Source organism: Petromyzon marinus, unplaced genomic scaffold (genome assembly GCF_048934315.1).
Source record: "Petromyzon marinus isolate PM22_M1 ecotype Great Lakes invasive population unplaced genomic scaffold, UKy_Petmar_22M1.pri1.0 PM_Scaffold_31, whole genome shotgun sequence".
NCBI lineage: Eukaryota > Metazoa > Chordata > Hyperoartia > Petromyzontiformes > Petromyzontidae > Petromyzon > Petromyzon marinus.
Window position 1 is genome coordinate 579828 of NW_027423291.1, and position 18807 is coordinate 598634.

Sequence of the window (18807 nt, forward strand, 5' to 3'; positions counted from 1 at the left end):
GTGTAGGGTCTTTGGTTGCTGTGGCTTGCATGAGCTCTTCAAAGGGATATGACGAAGAGCGATTCTGCATTTGGGAGCATAATTACTTCTAGCATGCTAGTTTCCGCCTTCAACTGCTGAGGAGCTTGCCACTGGCATTTGTAATTGCGCAGGATATATTAAAGTAGGCTCCCTTGAGCTGACTGAAGTTTGCAAAGTCATCCTTTATTTGACTGAGAGTTATTATTCAACTGCTGCAGCTTTTCCATCAGGCCCCCTCTGTTCATGCCAGATCTGAGTTTTGCATTGCCTTCTTAGGCCCTTGTAGCAGTTTTTACGTTCGTATTTCAATTAAACACCACGTTTAATCACTAATCCATTCATTTCCAATATTGCAACAGGTTGTTGGGCTGGTCTTGGCGGCGTTGTTTACATAATCTTGAAATTGTCCCAAACTGTTGGTTCCTCATTAGACAGGAGCGTGCATTACCACTGCCCACCTCCACATTACAACCATCCCCACCATAAGAATTATATCCAGTATGAGCTGGAGAAGCTTTTGTTGAACTTCGAGAGTACTACTAAGAAATGGGGTTTACGTTCATCCCCACATAAAACAAAGCACCTGCCTGGGTATTCTGTCATCGTATTCTCCCATCCCTCCACTCCCCATGAGCAGTGGGGCAGTTTTGGACAGAGCAGAACAATTTTCCATACCTGGAAAGGGTGCATGTGACTAGCTCCAGTTTGGCAGCAGAGGTCATGCTCCGAATCGGTTGAACATAATTATCTCAGCTGCGTAACACACTGTGAATGCTACATTGCCTGTCGCTCCATGTAAAGCTCTGGGTCTTCTCAGCCAGATATCCCCTCCCTTCTCTACATTTGAGAAATTTGGATCCCTTTTAAAGGAACATCCACACTGGTTTTGCATATTCAAGTTGTCTACGATCCACCGTGGGCTTAACAAACTAGATTATGTGAGCAGCTTAGATCCTTGAATGATCTGGACAAATGCCCATCAGTGAGATACTAAGGCAGGTGAGGCAGCATTGGCTGGGTCATGTAGCCCAAATGCCCAGTCACTGTGTACCCAAACAGCTTCTGTTTGTCCAGATATAAGGGGCTTATCGCTATAGGCAAGAGTTTGACTGCAGTGTAACAGAAGGATGGTGGAGCTGTTTGGGCTTGCCAACAGCTCGACCAGTGGTTTCAAGATCAGCGTCTCTGGAGGAGTTTTGTGAAGGATGTCCGCCTCCAGCAATAACGGAGGGCGGAGGAGTGATGCTCACAACAACGAGCGGAGTGCAGAATGAGTAAAATGCAGCAAGGTGGAACAGTAGGGAGCACAGGTGGTAGATCTGCCAGTCATCCCTGTCACTCAACCCATGACACCTTTATCTATCCTGTAACCTACTGCCCATGAGCCTTCGACAGTCCACATGACCTCAATGTGCACTTAGCCTGGCACAAACACTTTTTTGACGTCACCAATTTTGAGTGGCGAATGGCTTTTATTGTTATTGTGTTTATGTATCCACCCCTTCATGTGTCGTACTGGCCTTCTTAGGTGCTCGCTAGCAGAACTAATCCCAATAATGTAAAAAACGATATGGGAGATTTTTCTCATTTGTATCTTGTATGTTTGTGTACATCGCCTATGTGTGTTTGTGGCGAGCCATGCTGCACAACAAACTAAGCCACAGTTATCAATAGCACGTGATATCTACACTGGTTTTGGGTCCTCTAGGTTGTGTCTGCATTAAATGAGTGCCTGGTACAATGGGTAATCAGTATAACCTATGAGACAAACGTGGCCAGGTGTGGTGCTGGCCATTTCTACCCCACTTTGCGTGCAGGTCTTCAAAGGGGCTCACTAACAGCACTTGACCCACCAGTCTGTGGAGCTACATGGGGGATGTTTGTGTTGAAGCTCGTTCTGTCGGCGTAGAAGACGCTCGACAGTTTATCCTCTGTAGGGAGCACGCGTCTGCTGTGTGTAGCGTGGAGCTGCACGATAGTGAAACCAATAGAGTTATTGCGCCTTGGGCGTAAACATCAATGTATGTCCATTTGCCAGGTGTTATTTTTTTCATTTCCTGTGGAGATGTGTGCTGTATGAGAGATAAAGCGACTAAGACCACGCCCTCACCCCCTTCTCCCTATTGCATTATCTCCTCGTACTATTTGACTACTCATAAAGTCATACGTATATAGTGACACCCCAGGGATAAATTAATATTGCTTGTATAGCACCTTCTTGTAGAAAGAACGCTGGTTAAGTCAGACCGGCCTGTATATGTACAGTATAGATATTTAGTTTGCAGCAATGCAATACACACAGCTCAATACACAAAGAGTTAAATGTATAAATATCTCATACTAAAGAATGGATTACTTGGGTTTACAAACATGATGTACAAAACTCGTTATAGTCTCATGCTCTGCATGCTGTTGTAAATGCACGTGGTGCATACTCACTGACCAGATGCTTCGTTATTATTGATACTAATAAAAAATGTTAAATTAAGAATTTTCTTCATCAATTTCTCACGTTAAACAAATATAGGGAGGCGTTCATCCAGCGGTAGAGAGACAATGGCTGCTGATGATGATGTAACGTGCCGCTAATTTTGAAGAATTCCTAAGAGACAGTGCAAGTGGAGATTCAAAGGCATAGGAAGGTGGTTGCACAGACACCTGGACCACTGCTGTCCTGTATAAGTGATTTATTTAACATAATGAACATTACAGTAACATTGACGTTGCCTCATGTGTGTACTTTAAGTTTTGGCTTCCCCACACAAACACACTACCTCCACAAAAGGTCATGTTTACTCATTTCTGTGAAGCGTATTCAAGTTTAATTTATTAGGTATAGCCCTGTGAGCCATGCGGCTCTTAAGTCGGGTGCAAACGCAACAAACAAAATATGAATCTACATTGCAGAAAACTATTGAACCACAACCAGACCAAAATAAAGCTACAAAAACAATGTAACAGCAGTAATCATAGGAACTGTGATTTTTAAATTAACAAACGATAAACATAACATGTACGACAAAACCTGCAGCCATAGCTGGCAGCACGACACTCCCAGTGTATGATGTGTGAGTGAGTCAGCAGCAGCGTGAGTGAGTGTATGATGTGCGAGTCAACGTATGATGTGCGAGTCAGCGTATGATGATCGAGTCAGTATTAGGTTGAGTGAGTACATGATGTGTGAGCCAGCGCATGATGAGTGAGTCAGTGTATGATGTGTGAGCGAGTCAGCGGCAGAGTGAGTGTATGATGTGCGAGTGAGCCAGCACACGATGAGTGAACCTGTGTATGATGAGTGAATGGGTCAGTGGTTGTTCGAGTGTATGATGTGTGAGTGAGTAAGCGCATGATGAGCGAGTCAGTGCATGATGTGTGAGCGAGTCAGTGCATGATGTGTGAGTGAGTCAGTGCATGATGTGTGAGTGAGTCAGTGCATGGTGTGAATGAGTCAGTGTATGATGTATGAGAAAGTCAGTGTCGGCTCCCTCTGCCCGCGCTGTCGCCCCCCCCTCCCCCCGGCTCCGTCGCCCCCCCCCCCCCGGCTCCCCCGCCCCGTCGGCCTCCTGGCTCCATCGGCTCCCTCCGTCGGCTCCCCCGGCCCCCTCACAAATGGCCCCGCCAGCCGCTGCTGGGAGCGCGGTATGTGACGTCATACCACTGCTAGACAACCTCAGAGCACCCTCTACCCATACATTGAGAGCATGGGAGTGCCCACTACATAGGGACTACCCAAGATCAAACCTGGCTCCCACCCTCTAATCGTCACTCAACTAGAGGTGACGCTATCCCGATCATTGCACATTACAACGCAATTTGCCGTCTGCGTGGCATCACGATGGTCGAGGCAGTGAGCACGTGGTGTCACGCAGCTGCTTAATCTGCTAAACCTGTGTGGTGTTTTGAATTAGGTTTACATTTTACTTTTCTTTATCGTAGTGTTGTGTTCATGTGAATGTTCAAATGCTTGCACTGAAGAGTGTTTTGAGATGCCTAAAGTGTTTCGATGCAATTGTATGTATTTCTATATATTCCAATGACAATTTTTAAGCTTTCATTACAATTTAAATAACTCAATGTATTCACAATCAAATACCTAAAGTCACAATTGTACCTAACCGAGACCTCTCAGATTTTAGTAGCAACATTTTATTTTTATAATTATTATTCTTTCCCGTACCTGTCTAAAATTACACGACTATGCTTACAGGTGACACATGGTTTGTTTTCATTTTCTTCAGGTGACTCGATGCATTTGTCGTGATGGCATCAAAAGTTTCTGCATGTGAGAGCATTAAAACCAACAAAGTGAATCTGCAGAAATACCTCCAGGCGAAGTCTTCAGAAGTGCTTGACTATTCCTATCAAACAGGGATAGTCCTGGACAGTGTATATGCGTCCCTCAAAAGCGAGAATAACCCCATGGCACGAACACGGGACCTGGTTGACCTGGTGCTCAACAATGGAGAAGAAGTGTGCATGAGATTCCTTAAAGATGTGCTGGTGTCACTGAGATCCGAGATCCCTCTCTTGGGTCAGTGGATATCACAGCATGAGCAGCAGCTCAACGTGATGGGTGTCGATCTGAGCACAACTGCGGGTAAAGCCATCCCTGGAGCAGCTTCTCGTGAGTGATGCTAAACTTCATGTAACCATTCGCATGTCTCTGGCAAGTTTAAGTGAAGGAATTGCTTTGAACTGATATGAACTGTCATTTGATATTCGCAAACTGCACCACTCTTGCATAACAACATCCCTCTCAGGAGGAGGACATTCATATTCCATTCCATAGCAGGGTATGTACAAGGGATCAGAAATTTGGAGGAAAGGATGGATGGATAATGGAAATGTGTGTCAGTATCAAAACATTGCATCCACACTGTACCCCAACATTCCTGAATTTCTGTCCTATCCTACACCTCCCTTTCCTTGCAAATGACTTAAACATGGTGATTTTCTCTCACCTCTTCAGACACAGGCATTTTATTTGAGCTGGAAGAATATAATGAGCTATGAAGCTCTCTTTCAAGTGTCAAGCCCAATATGTTTGGCCATGGCAGCAAACCCATCAGCTGCCTTGGTCTCCATGACTTGGTACAATCTGGATTCCACCAAGGCCATTTCGTTGAAACTGTTTCCCTATTGAGGGTGAATGACCACCTCTCTTAAATTATGGAAGCTGCTTCTAGTTCTTGACTTTTGGGCTGCTTTGGATACCACACACCACTCCATCCTATTGAATCGGCATGGCTACGCAGGCATCTCTCACACTTCCCCATTGCTTCTGCTTCCCCTCTAAAAGTGAGCCCTATTTTTGCAAGCAAGGACTGCCTTCTGTTCAGAAGTCCCAATTATATGGTGTTCCACGTGGCTCGGTCCTTGGCTATCTGCTCTTCTCAGTATAATGTCTCCTCCTTTGTGGACATTTTTTACTCCTAATTTTTTTATATTGACTAGCTATGACTGCTATTCTCTTTGGTTCTATTCAGTAAAGTCACGTAGGTAAAAAATAAAACAACAAAAATCACGACGTTTCGGCCACAACACAAGTGGCCTTCATCAGGTGAAGGGACCAGGCTGTCTCGAGGACAGCGCTGGAGTGAAACACAGCCATGCTCAGACCGCGACCTTTAAGCTGTGTGCGAGGAAACAAGGTGCCTTGACAAAGGAATTAGCATAAAAATTTGCATTTGATTGGCCGACTTAGCATGATGAACGGCGTAGAGGTGGTGTACATGCGGGTGCACATGCCGGTTGGCGCGGAGGGGGAGTTTACCTATTGATGGTGTGAAAAGGGAATTTTTAAGAGCTCATTGCATTTCGGACCAACACCACCTGACCCGTGAATTAAAACATGTACACCTGGCCCTCAAAAGGAATGGATACTCTGACCGTACCATCCGCCAAGCTGTTTCTCCCTCCATACAGAAACAACCACTTGATACTCCGGTGAAAACCATCACACTACCATATATAGCAGGCGTTACTAAAAAGATTTCCAAAATTCTAAACAAACACAAGATCCAGGTCCGGTTCAATACAGTACACAAAATTCGTGATCTGATCCCATCCGTGAAGGATGTCATTCCTGACTTACAGTACCCCGGGGTTTACAAATTGAGTTTTACCTGCGGTGCTTGCTATATCGGGGAGACAAAGCGACATGTCTCTGACCGAATTCGCGAGCACAAATCAGATTTGAAACACGGCAGAACGAATTATTCTGCCGTAGCTGATCACTGTTACAACGCTGTGGGTGATCACGATATAATTTTCTCCGATACCAAGGTTCTTTGCAAACCCACGGGTTTTTATCAGAAATTTGTTTACGAGGCAATTCAGATCTACAAACACAGACACAATTTCAACCGAGAAGATGGTTTCAAATTAAGCAACCATTGGAAAGATGTTGTAAATCGAACCAAACATTAAACTAATTTTCAATGGTACAGTATATTTTTCAAGTAGTGGTACCCCAAACTTTCGCAGCTCTTAAAAATTCCTTTTTCACACCATCAATAGGTAAACTCCCCCTCCCCCCCCACGCCAACCGGAATGTGCACCCGCATGTAAACCACCTCTACACCGTTCATCATGCTAAGTCGGCCAATCAAATGCTAATTTTTATGCTAATTCCTTTGTCAAGGCACCTTGTTCCCTTGCACACAGCTTAAAGGTCGCGGTCTGAGCGTGGCTGTGTTTCACTCCAGCGCTGTCCTCGAGACAGCCTGGTCCCTTCACCTGATGAAGGCCGCTTGTGTTGTGGCCGAAACGTCGTGATTTTTGTTGTTTTATTTTTTACTAACGTGACTTTACCGAATAGAACCAGAATATGGATCCTTGCAGTCACGAAAGCTTTAAATCTAGAAATGACTGCTATTTCTAATGACACCCCGCCTTTTAATGCCATTGACTCATGAAACGGAACCTACTCTCTCCTCTTAACTCTTGAAAAATGTTGATACTCCTACTGATACTCCTGCTGTTATGGAGTGACTCATGCAGCAAGCTATGGCTGCAAAGTTTGGTAGTACATGTTATGTGTATCTTTTATTGTAAAATTTAAATTAGTTCCTATGATCACTGTTACATTGCTTTTATAGCTTTATTTTAGTGATTTCTAAAACGTTTTGGTTTAGCCATATTTATTTGTTGTAGTACAGAGTTAGACTGATAACTTTAATCTAAATTGTCTTATGGTTGTAATTGTTTGGCTTGCATCCCACTGGGATGTTTGCACACAGCATTGATATACGGTGCTTTTTCCGGAAGACTTTGCTGTTTTTTCCTGGATTTTTCTGTTTGCGCGTAGTCACTTTAAGATGTTTCTTGTTCCTGGTTTTGTTTGTTGCAGTTGCACCCGATTCAAGAGCCGAATGGCTCACAGGGCTATACAAAATAAATGAAACTGAAACTGGATTGGTTATACTTCACTCCAGATTCAACGTCAAATTTGTAGACCTCGTCATTTGTAAAAAAGTCCACGGGAGATAATGACTCCGAATATATGATTCCCGAGAAATTTAAATAAGATCAGATACAGAGGGATCAGGCTACTCATGGTCACCATTGCCCAAGTGGTGAGAGACTGGGTTCAATGTTTCCTTGGAAAGCTGATGGAAGTTGTTGAGCAAATTTGTCATTGGAAATCGACACTCTCCACAATGTAGTGGCTGCCACAGTGTTTGCTGATGATGCAGTAGCCAGATTAGTTGAAGTTCAAGTGAACCTACGATGTATCACGTGGGATGCTACGAGTGTTGTGATTCATGTGTCTGTTCTTGTGGAAGTGACAGCACTTCATCTTCTCTGCTGCTAGGACCGTGGCTGGTGTACTGCACTCCACCAGTGTAGCCCCCGTGCTACGTGATGTAGGCCAGCTTGAGATGGGAGAGGAAACACAGCCCCAATACCAGTGAAATATAAAAAAAAAATCAACATCCTAGACAAAAAAAAATCGATAATTGTAGGATAAGGCAAGCAGTGCATTTTACACACAGATTGATAGAATTAGGTTGTGATGATGCTGATGTACACGGTAATGCTAAATGTGGTACTATCTTTTTCACAGGCAAAACAAACAAGACACATGGTGGTAGCATTTTTGTTATGATAAAACATATTTTTTTACAAAAGGTACAGTGTTTATAAAAATTGCATTTGGAGAATATACACATCGTGAAAACTTCCACACAATAATTCATGATGTACATGATGTTGCTGCATTATCCATGGTGAATGAATTTGCTACGCTTTTTTTACATAGTTTATTTTAAACATATTTGTCTGCTATAGGAATATGTTTTTTATTGTAAGTGAAACTGATCTGCTCGTTAAATTATTTGTGTCATTTAGATAAGCCTGGTGATGATTTCAGAGAATTATTGCTGAAGCTGACATCATTAACACGAAACTACGACGCACGACCTGGAGAACCTGCAGTGTTTTTTCTGGAGAGGATGGTGAAGCCAATTCTGGTTCCCTACTACCGCCATCAAGAAACCAAGGAGCACGAGTTACTAGCGAGAGGCAAGCAGCACGAGGAGCTGATGAAGAGAGCACAGAGAGAAGGGATTACTTACAAGAAGCTCTTTGATCACATTGGAAAAAAAACACACCCCCGACTGGTTATTGTAGTGGGGACTCCAGGCAGCGGTAAAACCATGTTGAGCAAATTCATTGTGCACAGCTTGCTGTCAGGTGAGAAAGTATTTGCACGACGCTTTGAGCACATCGTGCTCATAAGGTTCAGGGAGATAAATGATATTGGAGAGGTGTCACTGGCAGAGCTGTTTTCTAAGCTGCACTCATGTTTGGGAAACAAAGCGGATGAGGTTTTCGCAAACCAAGAGAGAACCCATTTTGTTATGGACGGGTTGGACGAGTTTGGAAAGCGCCTTGACTATGCCAATGCGTGCACCGATCCACGTAAGACGGCAACAGTAGAAGCCATCATTGCTGCCCTAGTGAATGAAAATCTCTTGCCCAAGGCCTCGGTCTTGATAACGACCAGACCCATTGCCATGGAACAACTGAGTCAAGTGAATGTTGATCGAGCTGTTGAAATCACTGGGTTTTCCAACAAAGATAAAATAGCATTTTTTAACAAATTTTACCAAGATAGGAGTCTAGCAGAAAGGGCACTCAAGCTCCTGCAGGAAAATGAAACAGTGAATACATTGTCCCAGAACCCTTCATTCTGCCATATAGCAGCCATTACACTGAAGGAACATTTACAAAAGTCTGAACATTCTGAGATTATCCTCAAATCAATGACCGACCTCTTCACACAATACGTGTTTGGGCTCATAGTACACCATGGACGTGGCAGCTGCTGTGCCAAGGAAATTGTATCGTCTCTTGGCAATATGGCTCTGAAGGGGGTTCAGCAAAACATCCAGATGTTCAGCCAAAAAGATCTAGAAGAGTTTGTTGTTAGTTCTTCTGAACTAGGAAGTACATTCATCAACAAAGTGTTCACATGTGAGGGCATTAAACAAGGGAGTTGTTATTCATTTTCACACTTGACAATGCAGGAATTCTTTGCAGCGATAGCTCTGCATCTGTCACATTCAACATGGCCAGTGAATGACGTCATCAAGGCTATTAAGGACAGCAAAGATGGGAGGTTTGATGTGTTTCAGAGGTTTTTTTGTGGACTGGCATCAAGCACTCCATGGAAGTTCTTTGAGGGTATCTTGGATCCTCCATCTGCAGATTATCAAAAGGAAATAATCGAGTGGCTCAATCGCAGCATGAAGAATCGGATGGTTGACAAACACAGGCTCAACAGTCTCCTGCACTGCGTGCACGAGCTGCACGACCGCAAGTCCCTGAGTGATGTCACTCGGTCCATGACTGAGATAGACCTGTCATTCACAAGGCTGTCCCTGCCAGACTGCGCTGCCATCTCCTGGATCCTGCTGCAGCGAGAAGAACCTGTGGAGACACTCAACCTGTTCGGCTGTGGCATCGGCACCGAGGAAATGAAGAGGCTTCAGCGTGGACTGCACAGATGTAAACATCTAGTGTAAGACTGGCACACCTTGCATTCACTACTTCACAAATTGTGTGTGCATAATTGTGCGTGATATCAACTCAGTTTCAATTGAGCACCAGGTGCAGTGTGTTAAACATCGCTACTCGGGAGACAAAAGCAGCCGGGCGTGATACTGGCCACCCACTCCATCATATGCCATGCCGGCTTTCATAGGTGCTCCCTAACGGCACTTTCCCCAGCAGTCTGTTAAGGCTATACGGCAGATCTTTGTCTATAAGAATCCTCACTTATTAACTGTGCATACAGTACAATGTAACTCCATTCTCACGTAAACACTCGGTCTTGCGTAGCCCAAGCATGAACACAAATTTTGACAAATTCTTCCCCTTGCCACTGCCATCATTGTCCTCACTCACTTCACTCCTCTCCCCGCACGCCACGCTCACCCCTCCCTTGATACCTCCCATTAACCCCCAATCTGCTCCTGCCTTCACTTTTTCCATAACCCATCCCCCACCCTTGCCCATACCTTCACTCTCCAGCCGCATACCCACTCCCACTCATCCACTGAGGGATGAGGTTCGGTGAGTGAGTGCGTGCCTGCTTGAGTTGGTGGGTGACTTGGTGGGTGGATCGATGAGTGAATATGTGGAGTTAAGTGAGGATGTGAGTGGCGTGTAAGTGGGTTGGTGAATGAGTGAATTAGTGTGTGAGTGGGTTGGTGAATGAGTGAATTAGTGTGAGTGGGTAAGTAAATGTACAGTGAGTAGGTGGGTCCACAGTGAATGCTGCACTCACTGTACGTTAAAGTACAAAAGGAAAAAAAAGTTATGCATATTCATGGATGCTGTAAAGTTTTCCATCATCTTCAGCAACATTTAATTAGCGATAATGATAGCCCTCACACTATATGCAGGGAGTGAGGTGACCTTAGGCCATACTGAGAAAATGTAGCCCTGATTGCGACTGCGGTGGAGAGTGAGGGTAACGGTTTGATCCACGTGTCCGATTCAAGCCCCTGGTTCACAGTGGATCATGGTCAGTGATTGTGCTCACCACTACAGAGACAGCTAATTGGTAATGGGTGTTAATCTTAGTTGTAAAGCATTAAAGAGACAATGATCCCCCAAGTAGCCCATATAAACTGGTGGGGAAAGTGAAGCCAGTGACAGGGAACAAGCACACACTATTACACTGCACTTTAGAGCACAAAGACAATCTCCCCGTGGAGCCTGCATACACTTTTGAGGCAAGTGCTGATCGCACTTCCCTGACCAGCACCGTCCTTGGCTGTCTTTCTCTCCCCATTGCTAATGTTGACACACCACCAGGTACTCATTTAAGGCAGAGTCACCCTACGGGAGTTCCAGGACCAGAATTTTTTTCATCACTCACCACTGATGCTGTTTACGGATATTGAACCCAGGTCACTTCGTTTGTAATGTAATGTGCCAACGACTTTCCCACCATTCCCCTAAACGCATATAAATACACAATCAAAGACACTCGTATATACACACAGACATGTACACACACAAACGTACACATAGTGTACATATAAACTCACACACTCCTACACATGTACAAGTACAGCCTTTGGTCAGTCTACTGCTGGATAAGGCACTCCCACACCATGCAGGTCTTGGGGGTTATTTGACCAGACATCACCAATCTTGTCAGTGTGGGTTGGTGTAGAGCATAGAGATGAATGTTGTTCCATTGCCATAACGCAGCTCCGCAGGCTACAACAACTGTTGTTATACATGTTAGTCTTGGGTAGAAGCACCATCCAGCCTCGAGCCTATTTAGATTTTCAGATTTATTAGACCTTACATGTGTAGTGTTCGATTTCACTCGGACAACTTTTGTCTTTCTTTGAACACCGTTTTATTTACAACTCTCAGCATGTCCTCAATATTTTACAGTATCCATGTCGCCACGGCTCGCTCGTTGTGCTTCACTCGACTCGCTCGCCACCTTGGTCTCTCCACTCCCCCACGATTACTTCGCTTACTCAGCCGCTAACTTCTTCATCTCTGCTCTCCTATATCACCGTCACTATGCTCTCTCCACTGCTAACTGCTTCGTCTCTGTTCAGCTTCGCTATCGCTACGCTCTCTCCACTGCTGGCTGCTTCTCTTCTTCAGCTCCGCTATCGCTACGCTCTCTCCACTGCTGGCTGCTTCTCTTCTTCAGCTCCGCTATCGCTACGCTGTTTCCAAGCTCCGTCTCCAACTCTGTCTCCCAAACTCTGTCTCTCCAACTCTCTGTCTCCAAGCTCTCCACACTTCAATTCCCCGCTGTTCACTCCAAGCTCTCCAACTTCAACAACCTTGCTCCAATTGCCGACCCCCCAATTTATCCCCGCTCTCATTACTCCCCAATTAATTAGTCCGTGTCCCAACGACGCTCCGCATCGTTCGAACCTGTTTCTCCTCCAGACCTTTAGGTGCCACTCTAGCCTTGGCAACAGCTCCAGCCAATCACAGCCGTCCTTGGTTCACCCAGCTTAATTGCCCTAATATAACCTGCACTGTATTTGCCTTCGCTACAGGCTGACCCAACATAACCCGTAGTGTCTGTGTTATCATGTAATCACGCTGAACACATCTTTGAATTCAAAGGGAAACCCATGGAGACGCGACCGCTGCACAGGCGTTAGTTCAGGGTTTTGCATATATAGATCTCGCAACCAGTCCGGATCATCTCCATCACCCGGCAACATCTCACTCTGTCCCGTTGCCAAACACGCCTCCCCTTCCGGACCCGGCGCTGCCGTTGCATGCGCTAACGTTGTACCCTCCAGAATGACGACCGATTCGTGTCCCACGTTTACAATTTGTATTAAAGGGTCGCAATTTGCCGGTACAATAGTCAAAGCCCCTACCAAAGTGGGCATCCGTGATACAGCATTTGAGGGCGTCAGCAATATACCCTCCTGTTGCTCGCCGAAAGGCAACTGTTTTTTAAAGCGCAGCGGCACAAGCATCTGCGTGCCAGGCGGAACGCGAACGGTGCGGCTCACCACGGCCTGCACCACGGCATTCGCAACCGCAAGCTTAAAAGACGTTCCCAAAAATTTTAGACATTTTCCCGATGGCAATTCCAAACACCCCTTTCTCTATAGAAATTCTAAGTGGCATCCTTTGCAAATAATCCGTTCCCAACAAACACGGTACCGCCAAGGCCTTGGAAACCAAAATATTCCCCGTAACGCTCACTTCGCCAATTTGATTCGTCGCGACCATACAACCCATAATACCGAGACTGCCACCATTTGCTACTATGCACGGCCCATCAACCGGTTCTAGGGCCTGGGGCAAAGTTGGCAATAAGCAAAAAGTTTGTAACGAGATAAGGGTCGCAGAAGCCCCCGTGTCAACAATAACTCTGACCATCACCCCTTGAATAAGTGCCATCACATCCGACGACCCCGGCGCAGCTCCCAAAACACGATGCACCAACGCGCCCCACACGTCCTGACCGTGCGCAACATACGAATGAGATGTGAATGGGTGAGATGACGCAGATTGGTGATGTGGAAAGAGCGGCCGTGTATTGAATGTATCGCGACTCACCCGGAATCCTCGGTCCTGGGAGAATCCTCGGTTGTAGCTGGTCGGCGCCCTTGGAAGGCCGCCCCTGCGCCACCAGCAGTCGCGGGCAACATGTCCTCTCCGTCCGCACTCGTAGTACATCCATACACCGCGGGGCGACGCAGCATGCCCGCGGGTGGCACCCCGGCCGCCGCTGCAATCGGCGGTGCCTCGCCCACCGCCACCGCGCTCTCGGACGCGGCAGCGCTCAGCAACAGCAGCTGCGCACCCACCACCACTGGCTCATCGCGGAGGTCCAGGTTGACTTTGATGTTCCTGGCGATCTGTAGAGACATGTCATCGTCGTTGTTGCTGTCAGGAAGCGAAAGGACGACTCGTAGCTCCTTGGCCAACTGCAAAAGCTTCTCCTGCAGCAAGGAATCCAGGGCCTCCTGGTCCATCGCCAGGTATGCTACTTGAGCGAGGGCCAACAGCGCGCTGCGGAATGCAAGAGGGGATTCCGTGTCCTCCCGCTTCCTTTGCTGGAATCTACGTTTGGCGACCGACCGCGGCTCGTACACCTTGCTCATTGCCGCGAATGCCCCATCCAGTGTTGACCTGACGGTGGCAGGGAATCCATTAAATGTCGCCAAGGTATCATCATCGAGGGCCGTCGGCAGTGCCCGCAGAGCGGCACCCTCAGTCCACTCCAGAGATTGATAAGCTGCTCGGAACCGTCTTGTAAATGCCGTCCAATCCCCAACTTTGGCTTCGAACCGCTGCACATGAAGTCGCCGTGCTGTTCCCGATGGTGGTGCTTCATCGTCGTCGGATTTCTCCAATCGCTCCGACCCCGCGGCAACATCTGCTGGTCGACTTGACACCGTCGGTTGCATCTGGTCCGATGTCACAAAGCAGTTAAACGCCTCCGTCAATGTCGCCATCCTGGCCTCCCACTGGGCCATGAGGACTCTCCAATCACTCGACGGTGCGGGGGTCTCGGCCTCGCTCGAACCGCTGTCTCATTCTCTAGACTCTCGTTCAACCAGGCCCTCCGGAGGAGTATCGGCCACTTGGCAGGACACGGGCAAGCACGTCCTCGTCGTTGCTGTCGTCGGATGAGTCCACCGGCACGTTCTTCTTCTTGGCCGCCTTCCTTGACATCTCGGCATGGTTCGTAGTCACTCTGACACGAAATGTAGTGTTCGATTTCACTCGGACAACTTTTGTCTTTCTTCGAACACCGCTTTATTTACAACTTTCAGCATGTCCTCAATATTTTACAGTATCCATGTCGTCACGGCTCGCTCACCGTGCTTCACTCGACTCGCTCGCCACCTTTGTCTCTCCACTCCCCATGATTACTTCGCTTACTCCGTCGCTAACTTCTTTGTCTCCGCTCTCCGCTATCACCGTCGCTATGCTCACTCCACTGCTAATTGCTTTGTCTCTGTTCACCGCTATCACCATCACTATGCTCTCTCCACTGCTAACTGCTTCGTCTCTGTTCAGCTTCGCTATCGCTATGCTCTCTCCACTGCTGGCTGCTTCTCTTCTTCAGCTCCGCCATCGCTACGCTCTCTCCACTGCTGGCTGCTTCTCTTCTTCAGCTCTGCTATCGCTATGCTGTTTCCATGCTCCATCTCCAACTCTGTCTCTCAAACTCTGTCTCTCCACTCTCTGTCTCCAAGCTCTCCACACTTCAATTCCCTGCTGTTGACTCCAACTTCAATTCCCCGCTGTTCACTCCAAGCTCTCCAACTTCAACAACCTCGCTCCAATTGCCGACCCCCCAATTTATCCCCGCTCTCATTACTCCCCAATTAATTAGTCCGCGTCCCAACCACGCTCCTCGTCGTTCGCACCTGCTTCTCCTCCAGACCTTTAGGCGCGACTCTAGACTTGGCAACAGCTCCAGCCAATCACAGCCGTCCTTGGCTCACCCAGCTTAATTGCCCTAATATAACCTGCACTGTATTTGCCTTCGCTACAGGCTGACCCAACATAACCCGTACTGTCTGTGTTATGTAATCACGCTGTTTCCACTATGCACCTTCCTACTCCACTACACATGTACACTAATATACACACTCTCATATATGAATATACACACACTCACTCACATGTACACACTTTACACACCCCTGTTTGAGTCTGCAGTTTTAATGTGACAGTATTTTTTTACATGAAAATGAATGCAAGGAATCTTCATATAATAAGGATTCACATTCATGAGGCGCAATTCATCCAGTGATATGAGTGCGCCATGGACAAATTAGTGAATATACGCATGTATGTGCGTTATTTACTTTCGTTACTGTGTGTGTATGTAGGTGTGTAGACGAGGAGTAGTAGTGTCGTGATTAGCGCTACGCTACGCTATGAACCCGGCGTCCCGGGTTCGATTCCCGCTAACGACCAACACCGGTGACGATTATCTGAACCGGACCTGGGCCTCCCTCTAGGTCGACTCAGACTCAAATGAGGACCTGGTGCGGTGTGTAAACATTGCCACTAAGGATACAAAGGCGGTCGGGGTGGTGTAGGTCACTGTTGTATATGTTGGTTGTGAAAATTTTGATGAAAATAATAAAAATTAAATGAAATTTGGAATTTGCGTAATTATCCGCAATTATGTTAGGTGATGCAATTATGCGCATAAATTATGCTAATTCGAGATATAATCATATTCATTAATGCTCGTGTGTGTGATTATGCTATTGCAATCCGTTATTATGATTAGGCCCCGCCTCGCTGACGAGGGTCGGATTATCAATCGGAATAATACAATTCTTCGTATGAAGTTATGCAGGTGCTGTGAGCATGCCAGAGTCAGCTCGGCTTCCTTGTTTAACTTCGTATTATCGATCGGTATAATACAATTATTCTCGTTTTAACATTTACTGAGTGTATTAGTGTGTTTATGTCAGGTCTCCAAATTGAGATCTCAACGCAGAATACAGTTCTTATAAATAAGATTATTACGCACGAAATCAGGAAGGACACACGCAACCACTTCTGCGTTAATCAATTTTATTCTAAACAAAACTTTAACATAAGGATATGCGAACTCTCAAGCTCGGAATTTTCAACACAGCATCAACACAGTAAACATCAACGATTGCGTTGTTTCACTTTGACAACTGCACATATCATTAATTCCACTGCGTAACGCGAGCTTAATTGGTGATAGGGAGAGTCGTTAAAACATGCAGGCACGCTATTCTACACAAAAACTTTAACACTCTAATATGGGAATTTTTGTACTTGAAATTGTCAGCATAGTACTACAGGCAATGTTCATTTCATTGATCCATCTCTTCAACCCTCAATAATCACGTTGTTAATTGGGTAACGGAACAATTGATTGCTTCCTCTGGGTACCAGGAGCATATGGAAAATACGAATAAAAAGTCCTTAGTAGTTCATCCGACGATATTCATGCGAAAAGGCAGTCAAAACAATTATTATTCTCAAAGGCAAAAGTATACGTCAATGGATTCATCGGCAAGATTATGCCATTAAAATAAAACGAACGACTGAGATACTTCTAAATGACTGTATCCACGTAACTCAATAGGCAGCAATGTTCTTCACGATCAGCACCTTGGAATGTCACTCTTCTTGATTGTCCCGATATGCGTGTTGTGTGTCTTCGTGAAGCAGACGCAGGGTGATGCGTCGTGAGGGTGAGAGTGTGGGGGGAGGGTTATACGAACTGCTTTGTTCTCTTGCTCGGGGCGTCGGCTTGGCTGCTCGTGCTGGCAGATACGGTCTCTTTCCACTGATGTAGTAGCTGCGCCGCACGTGCTCTCTGTGGAGATGCTCGAACGCGCTCTTTGCTGGTTCGCTGACTCTTTTGCTCATGGGCGGCTGGTCAGGCTCTTTCCATTGCTGGATGAGCCAAGTCAGCACACGCTTGGCTGCTGGCAGCTGGCACTCAATGTAGAATAAAAGTCTTTTAGCGATATTTCTTTCAGCTCTGAACTCACACTCGGTGGCACATCGCTACTCTGCCAGCCTCTCATCCTCGGTTGATCGCGGGGCCCCCTTGGAGCCTGCCGCTCGCCACCCTCTTCTGGCGCTTGCTGAGCTGTTGTCTTGTTGAACTGTCGAGTGTGCTATTGTCGCTCACTCTCAAAACTTGAAAATTGTATTTGCACACCTCTTACACAACTCTGATAGCTTAGTACGATACAGCTTATCGCAATCCTCGATTCTGCAAGCGACTCAAAACATCAGGATGAATGTATAATAACTTTCAGCGATACTCTGTCTGCCCATGCCGAACTCAGCACCTAACGTCCCCTCGCCCCTCTTCTCTGCGGGACACAGCACCCATTGCTAATGTCTCGAGGCCATGCCTCGGAGCTGGCTTGATGTCTTCTTCCGAACGCTGTCTCGCTGTCCTTTGCGGAGCTTAAATGTGAAATTCCCTCTCCTCTCTCCGCGTCTCTTGCGAGAGAGAGAAAAAAACAGATGCCCTCCCCGTCCGCTGTCTCACCGCGGTCGCGCGCGTGATTGCCCCCCTCCCCTTTTGGTGACCCCGGGCGGCTGTGTTACATCAAACAGGTTTGTTTGTGAATTGTCCTTTGGCAATCTGGAGATTTTGCAGATAGTCGCTAACCTCTCTTTGCCCCGGAGGTTATTATTTATTTATTTAAACGACCTTTTTACGATCTCCCGTTGCTGTTTGCTGGTCCTTGTCGTAGCGGTGTTTATTTATTTATTTCAGTTACTATTTTTAAAATATCGGCAAATATTATTATTGATTTTAATTGTGGAAAAAGGGCCATATACAACACCACCCACCCCCTCGTGTGCCGTTCCGGCCTTCATAGGTGCTCGCTAACAGCACTTGCCCCTACAGTCTGTTAAGGCTACACGGGGGATCTTTGTCTTTTTTGTAAGATGAGGTCTTGCAAAACAACACCCTTATGAACACAAACACGTTTCAGATTATAAAGGTACAGTGCAGTATAAATGAATGGATGATTGTGAGTAAACTCCTTTTTGTGAATGCCACCTATGATATATAAAATGTCTAACACAGAAGCATTGAACAATGAGCAGCTTTGCTCATGAACGTGTGTGCTCTGGTCACGTGCACCGCCATTGTGAGTGTCCCTCACTCACCGCGTGTTTGACTCCGCGGTTCCCGTGGGCTCAGTGAGTCAGCGCTGTCCCTTCCCCTGTCCACCCGGGTTTAGGCTGAGTGAGAACGAGATCAGAGACAGCGGACTCCAACTTTTA

The 18807-nt window shown here is 46.4% G+C and overlaps 1 protein-coding gene across 3 annotated transcripts in view; it reads left to right on the forward strand.

The window, feature by feature from the left end:
• LOC142923164 (NACHT, LRR and PYD domains-containing protein 3-like) overlaps window positions 1-18807 on the forward strand; it is a 33092-nt gene that overhangs the window by 8272 nt on the left and 6013 nt on the right. For 2 of the 3 annotated variants that reach the window (XM_076064099.1, XM_076064100.1), the window contains exons 3-4: window positions 4260-4645; window positions 8374-10048. In XM_076064099.1, the coding sequence (XP_075920214.1) occupies window positions 4282-4645; window positions 8374-10048 (2039 nt within the window). In that variant the 5' untranslated portion in view covers window positions 4260-4281. Of the gene's footprint in view, window positions 1-4259; window positions 4646-8373; window positions 10049-14347; window positions 14728-18807 lie in introns of those variants that run through there. The other variant, XR_012940568.1, reaches the window with a different exon arrangement.